Source organism: Cannabis sativa, chromosome 4, assembly GCF_029168945.1.
Source record: "Cannabis sativa cultivar Pink pepper isolate KNU-18-1 chromosome 4, ASM2916894v1, whole genome shotgun sequence".
Classification (NCBI taxonomy): Eukaryota; Viridiplantae; Streptophyta; class Magnoliopsida; order Rosales; family Cannabaceae; genus Cannabis; species Cannabis sativa.
In genome coordinates this window covers 4,705,890-4,715,058 of record NC_083604.1, presented here as the reverse complement: position 1 = coordinate 4,715,058, position 9,169 = coordinate 4,705,890, and the positions used below count along the sequence as shown (strand labels likewise).

The 9,169-nt window shown below is 34.4% G+C and overlaps 2 protein-coding genes across 4 annotated transcripts; one reads left to right on the top strand and one right to left on the bottom strand.

Moving 5' to 3' along the window:
- The first annotated feature begins 609 nt into the window (after positions 1-609).
- Positions 610-4,732, top strand: LOC115712798 (cysteine-rich receptor-like protein kinase 2). Of its 3 annotated transcripts, XM_030641166.2 has the most exons (9): positions 629-718; positions 1,200-1,285; positions 1,579-2,344; positions 2,438-2,551; positions 2,944-3,083; positions 3,148-3,358; positions 3,436-3,670; positions 3,781-3,931; positions 4,033-4,732. In XM_030641166.2, the coding sequence occupies exons 3-9, from the start codon at positions 1,603-1,605 to the stop codon at positions 4,375-4,377; spliced, it is 1,938 nt and encodes a 645-aa protein (XP_030497026.2). In that variant the 5' UTR covers positions 629-718; positions 1,200-1,285; positions 1,579-1,602; the 3' UTR covers positions 4,378-4,732. The 3 variants fall into 3 exon arrangements, with proteins under 3 accessions (XP_030497025.2, XP_030497026.2, XP_060969167.1); XM_030641165.2 differs by lacking the exon at positions 1,200-1,285 and having other exon boundaries at positions 610-718; XM_061113184.1 differs by lacking the exon at positions 629-718 and having other exon boundaries at positions 739-1,285.
- Positions 4,614-8,704, bottom strand: LOC115712800 (2-phytyl-1,4-beta-naphthoquinone methyltransferase, chloroplastic). The gene is made up of 10 exons (XM_061113186.1): positions 8,071-8,704; positions 7,815-7,892; positions 6,486-6,722; positions 6,334-6,398; positions 6,155-6,245; positions 5,822-5,910; positions 5,501-5,634; positions 5,363-5,424; positions 5,082-5,181; positions 4,614-4,928 (listed from the first exon to the last, which is right to left on the bottom strand). The coding sequence occupies exons 3-10, from the start codon at positions 6,618-6,620 to the stop codon at positions 4,828-4,830; spliced, it is 777 nt and encodes a 258-aa protein (XP_060969169.1). The 5' UTR covers positions 6,621-6,722; positions 7,815-7,892; positions 8,071-8,704; the 3' UTR covers positions 4,614-4,827.
- Between the last annotated feature and the right edge of the window lie 465 nt (positions 8,705-9,169).

The window sequence follows — 9,169 nt, the reverse complement described above, 5'->3', positions numbered from 1 at the left end:
AAATTGAGCTCACAATATTATTTTATATTATTTAAAAAATATATTTAATTTATTATATAACAAAAAAAAAAAAAAATTAATCAGTAAACACAATATTTACCCTTCCTATATTCAAACATTTTCTTAAAAAAAAAGCTAGAAACTATTAGCCAAACTAAGTTGCTAACTATTACTTTTAATTTATCTAAGAATTTCGTTTTACTCTTAGCAAAAAAGAATTTCTTTTTACCACTAGTTTTAACATCAAAACTTCACTCTCTTTTTAAAAAATTATATACTTCTTTAATGTAATTTTGGCACCACCATTTATTAAAAAAAAAAATAGCACCACCATTAAAGGAAGTTGAGATGGAACTTCATGTAGGCAAAAGTGGCTGTATCTATCTCATCTCGACAGTAACGTTGACTTTCTCCTCAGAAAAACCGCGTTCAGGTTGACTTTATTTTCTTCCCTCTTTATTTTTTTCCAAGGAAAATCCAAAAACTCATGTTTCTCTCACTTTGACTTAAGAGAACAAGTTTATGACAGATAGCCTTCCAAACATTCAATAGAATCAGTACCCATTTTTTCATTTAATTTATTTATTTATTTATTATATATATATATATATATATATATATATAAAGTCTTCAATTTTGAGCTTCAATTTCACTGGGAGCCTCCTTCGCCTCCTGATTGATGATCTCATTCATAACCGCAGCACCAGCCAGCCACCAGGTACAATTCATTATTCACTATTCTAATCCAATCTCATTCTTTGATTCGATATTACATGAACTCAAACTTGGATAACGGTTCAATTCTATATCTTTCGTGATTTTCTGTATTGATCTTGTTCTGCAACTGTTTAATCTCAAGTAATCAAGAAGATGAATCAGAATCATTCAACTTGATCCTATTATAAAAAAGTAGAATTGTGTCTAATTCAGTAAAAAATAATGAGATTAGTCAAATATTTGGGGCTGTTGAACCTGGCAACGCAGGAAAAAGGGGTTTCTCAGTTGGGTTTGGTAAAGGGTAAAGTTAAATTCAAAAAAAGTTTGCATTTTTATTTTTCTTTCCTTTTTTTGTAACAAGTAATGGTAAGTAAAGGTCGTTGTCGTGTATAAATGTCTACCCAATAATTCAATGCCGACAATTAAGTTATTTCCATCTAGAATTGTATTCATTAATTAATTTTATTCCTAAAAAATTGAAGTGGGTCTCTCTACGTACAATCCATCTGAGCCTGTGGGGTGGGATCTATTGATCTATCTATCCCAAAGGAGGACCATTTAAATTCAGGTTTGTCTTCAATTCTCAAACTTTGATATATGAAAAGTTTTATTAACAAACTGGTGAAATGAAGGAGACAACAAAAAGCCCACTTGATTTCCCACCTAAATTTAGTGTCGTTTGGTTGTTGAAACCTTTCGTTTTCTTGTCGTTTAATGTGAATTCAGATAATATGAACTTGAAAGTAGAAACCAGAAAGTTGATATGGGATTCATGGAATGAAACTGAACTACCCTTTAAAAAACAGTTGACCATTGTTTTTGGTTTAAATATTCATTATATTTCATTTTGTGGCACAAAAGAAAAAACAGATCAAAACAGAGACCATGGAGCTGAAACAGAGTATCCCATTTCTTCTTCTTGTAATAATGCTATTCCGAACTTCAATGGCCGATCCACGTACGAAAATGGTGAGCATCATGTGCGGGAATCAACTAGAGCATAACAGCACCCAATTCGTTCCAAACTTCGTGGCAGTAATGGAAAACATCAGTGAACAAATGAGAACCAAGGGCTATGGTAGTGCAGTGGTCGGGTCAGGACCCGACGCCAACTACGGGTTGGCCCAATGCTACGGTGACCTTTCACTCCTCGACTGCGTCTTGTGCTACGCCGAAGCTCGTTCGGTTCTTCCACAATGCTTCCCTTTCAACGGTGGTCGAATCTACCTCGATGGTTGCTTCATGAGAGCTCAAAACTACAGCTTTTTCGACGAGTACAAAGGACCCGAAGACAAAACCGTTTGTGGGAACAAGACCCGGAAAGGATCCGGGTTCGGGGCTTCGGTTAGGCAAGCGTTGAGCTTGGTGGTTTCCGGGGCTCCGACTAATAAAGGGTATGCAAAAGCCCAAATGGGGTCGACGGCGAATGATTCGGCTTATGTTATGGCCGATTGTTGGAGGAATTTGGATGAGAAATCTTGCAGGGCTTGTTTGGAAAATGCTTCTAAGAGTATAAGGAGTTGCTTGCCTTGGTCGGAGGGTCGGGCTTTGAACACGGGTTGTTTTTTGAGATATGATGATAAAGAATTTCTTAATAAAGAAGGTGGAAGTGGTGGGAATTCAAGAGGTGAGAAAAATTAGTTGATGATGGATTTTGTTTTTGTTGTGTTTTCTTAATGATTGTATTAAGGTTGTTTGGTTTTGGTTTTGGTTTTTGCAGGAACTAGAGTTGTGATCATAGTTTCGGTTGTGAGTTCTGTTGTGGTTTTGGTAGTTGCAGTGGCTGTTGGACATCATATATGGAGGAATAGATATATACAAAAGAAACGAAAAGGTTAGTAGAAGAGAGTATAACTTTTCAATTCGTTACAAATTTTTCCCAAACTATAGATATAGAACTTGTGTCTAATTTCATTTAATTTTACTAGTGTGACGATTATCTATAATTTAAATCATGCTCTCCGAACTTTAATATATATTAAATCATGTCTCTTTAACTTTAACGTGTATAAAATTGTGTCCTCAAATTTTCATTCACGTTAGGCTTTCTTAAGTAAAATTGAACAAAAGTCCTTAAATCTAATAATCTCAATAATTCGAAAGAAATTTTTAACGACCTGAAAAGTTAAAGAGGCATGATTTCGTACATGTTAAAGTTGAGAGGCAAAATTCAAAATTAACCTTAGTTGATAATTTTGGTTTTTGTGTAAATTTTTGGTACTTCAGGCTCAAACGAGGCTAACAAGTTAGTGAGAACGTTGAATGATAGTAGCTTAAATTTCAAGTATTCTACATTGGAGAAGGCTACTGAATCATTTGATGACAATAACAAGCTTGGACAAGGAGGTTTTGGATCAGTTTATAAGGTAACCTGTCCATTTTTAATTGCTTTTTCCTTGAAAAGAATTTGTAATAATTAATTACTTGCAGGGAGTTTTACCTGATGGAAGAGAGATTGCTGTAAAGAGACTTTTCTTTAACAACAGACATAGAGCAGGAGATTTCTACAATGAAGTCAACATAATAAGCACTGTGGAGCACAAGAACTTGGTCAGGTTATTGGGTTGCAGTTGTTCTGGTCCTGAAAGCCTTCTGGTGTATGAGTTTTTGCCTAACAAGAGTCTCGACCGGTTTATCTTCGGTATGACACAGTTCATATTCACTATGGCTCTGATCACTGAAAAAACATGTTCTAACACTTTTGAATTAAATTATTAGATCAAACTAGAGGCAAAGGACTGCATTGGGAGAAGAGATATGAGATCATTGTTGGGACTGCAGAGGGTTTAGTTTATCTTCATGAGAACAACAACATTAGGATCATTCACAGGGACATCAAATCCAGTAATATTCTCTTAGATTCCAGGCTTCGTGCTAAGATTGCTGATTTCGGGTTAGCCAGATCGTTCCAAGAAGACAAGAGCCACATTAGTACCGCCATTGCAGGAACATTGTGAGTTTATCTTTTTTAGTAATACTCTTGGCCTTTTTTAGGGAAAGATTAACATAGTTCATCTTAGAAAATGTACTAAAACCTCATATGATTTTTGGTTTTGCTTATAGAGGATATATGGCTCCAGAGTACCTAGCTCATGGCCAATTAACAGAAAAAGTTGACGTTTATAGCTTTGGAGTGCTTGTGTTAGAAATTGTGACTGGTAGACAGAACAACAGGAGCAAAAGTGCAGAATACTCAGACAGCTTAGTCACACTTGTAAGTTTTACCAAGCACATACTCTAAATTGGTGAGACAAAAATGTGAATTGTTGACACTTAGTTTCATCTGATATGTTTTTTTGTATTTGGCCGAAACAGACATGGAAGCATTTCCAATCTGGGAGAGTTGAGGACCTTTATGATCCCAACCTGATGTTACATAACTATAGAGACAATCAGGCAATGAAAAACCAAATATGTAGAGTGGTTCATGTTGGACTTCTGTGTACCCAAGAGAGTGCCTCATTGAGACCAACAATGTCAAAGGCACTGCGGATGCTAACCAATAAGGAGGAGCATCTTCCTCCTCCCACCACTCCACCTTTCGTCGATGAAAAGACGATGGAACTCAATGACAAGTACGAGGACCCGTCTTACCCTCTCAATGCGGACGATGATGGCTCTATTGCTGATGTTACTCATAGTTCTTTCTATCCGAGATAATGGCATGTGCTCAAAGACAGAACTCTTCTCTTTGGTGAGTCCTGATTCCCAAGATTTCAACCTGTTCTCACTTCAGACTAGTACAAAGATTTTGCTAACCATCTTTTGATGGGAATTTTTTTGAAAATGAAGTGAAAAAGGGCAATTATAGATTTGTACATATATGAGCGTAGATGAACCACATTTCATGTTTTTGAATAGATTTGAGGAAGTAGATGGACTGTGAAAGTGTAAAATTTGTAAAGATTTTGGGTTACTCCATTACGGTTGTATTGTCTAGTGAGTTCACAAACAATAAGAAGTTTCAATTTTTCAACCAGTACACAAAAGAATAAGATGCATATAACAAATAAAATGTGAGTAGAATTGTTACAAATTTATTTATTATCATTTTTTTATAATCTTGTCTCACATTTTGAGAAATGACATACTTCTATGAAAAGCATGAACTCAACGTTTTGCTACTAAGTCTCCCATAAGGCCTCCGCCAATCTCGTAATGTCTCCCTTCGGAAAAACCTACTTCCAATGCCAGCTTCTCCAATTCCTTACCTGAACATAAGAACCCAATTTTTGACTATTCCAGTACATGTGTTGTCCATGAAGCAGTAAATGAATTTTTAAGAGAAATACCAATAGTGACCACAGGCTCAATTTAATCAAAATAGAAAACCATGATGATAAGCTACTAAGAGAAAACAAGACCTGTTAAGAATTCTCTGATTGAACTTTTCAAATATCTATACTCCTCTTCAAGCCCATTACTAGTTGCAACTGGGACGACAACATTATCGATCATCCATTCCTAGCAAAGAGAAAAACATTCAAACCTTTCAAGATCTTATGTAAGCAACAGATGCAAAATAGTCTTGCTAATGACATTTGATAGGCAGAGCACAGATTTAAAATCAAATCAACTATGCAGCAAGATGAAGCATAGTGACTAGTCATTTACAATATAGACAGCTTGTGCTTTTCTTTAATACCTGAATGAAGGTAGTAACTGGTAGGGTGCTCTTATTAAAGTCAAGAACAGATATTCTAGAGCCTGAAAAGTACAGAAAAAACAATAAACTTAAAATAATCCTACTTTCAAAAGAGGGAGGTTAGCAAATTTAAGCTACCTGCTTTTAGCACTCTATACATCTCCTGCAAAGCTTTCCGCTTATCGACTACATTTCGAAGACCATAACCCATAGTAATAGCATCAAAGTAACCATCAGGAAATGGCAAATCAAGGGCATCACCTTCCACCCACCTTCAAAGCAATGCTTAACATAATTATCAGTACCAATGTCTGGTGATCATTGAATTACAATATAAAATACTAAGTTGAGTAAAACATATTGAAATGAAATGTTTATTATCATATAACTGAAGAAGAACCACAAATATTGAGTTGATGTGTTGAACAACCACAAATGACAAGATTTACCAGTGCTCACTCAATATTCTTGTAGCAGGGTTTAGAGGCCAACTGCTGCCTTGATGCAGCAACTGATAATTGTTCCTTTGAAAAATCAAGACCAGTCACCTTCATATTATATTGTGACACAATCAAACATGATCAGTTCACATTATAATAATAATAATATGAATTCATAACACTAACCATAGAGAGTGGATAGGGAACCTACATTACATTTTTATGTTAATTAATTTATATTTAACAAATTCAAATCATAAAAATTAATTAAAATAATTAATCTTAACAAAGTCTAAATTAAATTTTAGTAAAGCAGAGACACTATTCTGTTGTTGTAAGAGAAAGAAGCAACCTTGCCACTGAACCCAACTTTCTCAGACAATAAGAAAGCCAAGTCTCCACTCCCACAACACAAATCTAAAACACAATCTCCCAGTTTTGCTCTGTTCCATAAATCAATACATTAAATTAAACATAAAATTTATGATAATTAAAAAATAATAATAATTGTGAGCTTGTACAGTTACATACCCACTCCAGGAAACAGCCATTCTTTTCCAAATTCGGTGTTGACCCAAACTCAACAAATCATTTAACTGTAATTATGAAAATGGAAATAAGATTAGGTAGTTTGAACTTGAAGCGAGAAGAAGCAAAAAAAAAAAGGAAGGTGAAAAGGGTACGTTATCGTAAACAGGGGCGATGCGATTGAACAGATCTCGACGACGTTCTGTAGTACATCGAATGGAGCGGTGGATGAGAGTGAGAGAGGAAGAGGACGACAATGGAGAAGGTGAAGGTGTTACTGTACAAATCATTTTCTGTCTATCTCTTCTATCTTTTTTTCTTTCATTTTTATGAAAGGAACAATCTATATCTTAACAGGAACAAATCATAAATGGGCCGTGGGCTGGGCTGGACTTTAAAACTCCATTGGGTAAGTTGAAAAATACCACTTTTATTAATCAATTAATCAAATTTACTTCTAATTTTATATTTAATTGAAACATACCTCTTTTTATATGTATTGTACATAAAATACTCTGACATAAGGGAGTCACATAGAGAGTATCTTAAAGTGACAGGGTAAAATTGGTACAATGTTTAAAAAAAGAGGTAAAAAATGATAAGACTTTAAAAAAAAGAGTAAAAATAAAAAAAAGAACAATATAAAAAGGGTATAGAGTGTAATTTTCTCAAAAAGGATAAGAAAACTTACAAAAATACTGCCACACGGCAGAAATTTCTTTTATACTGTCTAGGCCCTTTTTTTTTCTATTATACTACCAGGCCTATTTTTTTTTCTTTTGTACTGTGAACAGTAACAAGGGACAAACGACGCCTCTTTCCTCATTGGGAACAGACAGAGCAACAACACAACACCTGCTGCAATCTCAAATATTACATCCACAACAACACCATATCAAGAAAATGTGATAATGCTTGAAAACAACACAGCAATGCTTGAAAACAACACAACAACAACAGAATCATACACACTCGAACACAAATCAAAAGAAGGAGGAGAGTTAGAAACAAGAGAATTTGATAACGTCAAATTCGACATAGTTGACTATACGAATCTGGTTGTTGAAGAAATGGTAGAAAAACTTGAAAACAACAGTAAAAAAAACTAGATCCAGAAATCGACATCAACAACGCGAAGCTAATAACAGACAAACACCACCGAGAAGTTGAAAAAAGTCAGGCATACAAAGACAAGGAAACACTGAAGAATGTCCTCAGCTACTACGCAATCAAAAATAACTTCCAATACAGTTTTTGAAAACATATTTAATTGGGTTACAGTAAGAATTTTTTTAATATCTTCAATAATAAAGTAATAACGAGAGGTTATAACTCTGGAATGGTAGTATTCCGATCGAGTGTACTTAGATTTCCAATCTTATAAAAAAAACATAAGAAAATACTACTAAAACAACACAAAAAAATAAAGAATATAAAAAACAAGCATAAAAAAATATTAGAACTAAAATAATGGAATCACACACCTCAACAATTATTTTCTCAATTATGTCATCAAACAAATCAGTTGATTGAACAATCTTCACTGGGGATTTACCCTTTCCCTAAGAGTTAACAAAACAAAACCAAAACAACAACAAGACACAGAGTCAAACAAACAGAAAACCATAAAATAGGAGGACTAACAAAAAAAACATGCAAAAAAAATATGCAGAAAAAAAATGGGAAATATAATCAACTTGAAACAAACCCTAAAACAACACAAGATCAATAGAAAAAAACCTTATTAAATTTGGGAGACTTTCGAACTCTGGCTCCAACTCAAAATCAGAGTCGGAGTTCTCCAACACAGGTCGAGGGTATTTTGATTTAGTGTTCTTCGAAGTACTAGCACCTAGTTTTCTTTTAGCAGGAACTAGGGAAGTAGTTACTAACAAAAGCAAGAGAAAAAAAAAAGAAAGAAGAAGAAGAAACTAGAACAAAAATGGAAGAAGCAAAAAAAAAGATGAAGAAGAACAATGGAACAATAATAATGTTAAGAAATATTGGCGGCTAAACTACCTAAACTTTATGTTTTGTAACACTTAACCACAAAAATTAAAATTTTGGTAGCAAAACCTACTGAACTCCCATTCCATTTTGGTTTGTACCCATCCGTCCAAAAATCACAGTTAAGTGTCACGGTGGACTGTCCACGTGTACACACTTGTACACGTGGCAAATTTTTAGTGGTCAGCGTAATATTAATTTTAAAACATTTTAAAAATAAAAAAAAAAACAATTTATAAAAATAAAAATAAAAAATCTTTTTTTTTTCTCTCTTTCTCTTTCTCTTTCTTCTTGACAGACACCACCACTACCCCTCCCTAACCCTTATTCACAAAACCAAAAAAATTTCAGGAGCTTGTAATATTACAAGCAATAAAATGCATAAACAATCTTAGATCCAAAACAAAACCAAAATAAGAAAATCAGTAAACTAAAAAAATAGAAATAGAAAAGAAATGATGAATAGATCTGAACTCGTGGGTCTAAGATCTCAGAGTTTAGGAGCCAGTTCAGATGGAGCTCGATTCGTCGCGGAGGAAAGGGATGGACGAAGCAAGAGAGAGAGGAGGAGGGGGACGGAGTGAGAGAGAGCGGAGGCTCGACTATGTCTGGATGAGAGAGGGGGAGAGAGATGGAGAGAGAGAGAGGGAGAGGGAGAGAGGGAGAGAGAGAGACGAGTGGTAGTGGTGGTGTCTGTCGAGAAGAGAGAGAAAGAGAAAAAAAAGAAAAAAAAGATTTTTTTTATTTTTATAATTTTTATAATTTTTTTTTTTAATTTTTAAAATATTTTAAAATTAATATTACGTGGACCACTAAAAATTTGTCATGTGTA

Excerpts from the sequence above, each read along its gene's own strand:
- LOC115712798 (XM_030641165.2), top strand. The coding sequence starts at position 680 with ATGATCTCATTCATAACCGCAGCACCAGCCAGCCACCAG. Across the intron at positions 2,552-2,943 it reads TATACAAAAGAAACGAAAAG|GCTCAAACGAGGCTAACAAG; the intron begins GTTAGTAGAAGA and ends TTGGTACTTCAG. Across the intron at positions 3,932-4,032 it reads CAGACAGCTTAGTCACACTT|ACATGGAAGCATTTCCAATC; the intron begins GTAAGTTTTACC and ends TGGCCGAAACAG.
- LOC115712800 (XM_061113186.1), bottom strand. The coding sequence starts at position 6,620 with ATGATTTGTACAGTAACACCTTCACCTTCTCCATTGTCGTCCTCTTCC. Across the intron at positions 6,399-6,485 it reads TCGCCCCTGTTTACGATAAC|TTAAATGATTTGTTGAGTTT; the intron begins GTACCCTTTTCA and ends TCATAATTACAG. Across the intron at positions 5,425-5,500 it reads GTATAGAGTGCTAAAAGCAG|GCTCTAGAATATCTGTTCTT; the intron begins GTAGCTTAAATT and ends TGTACTTTTCAG.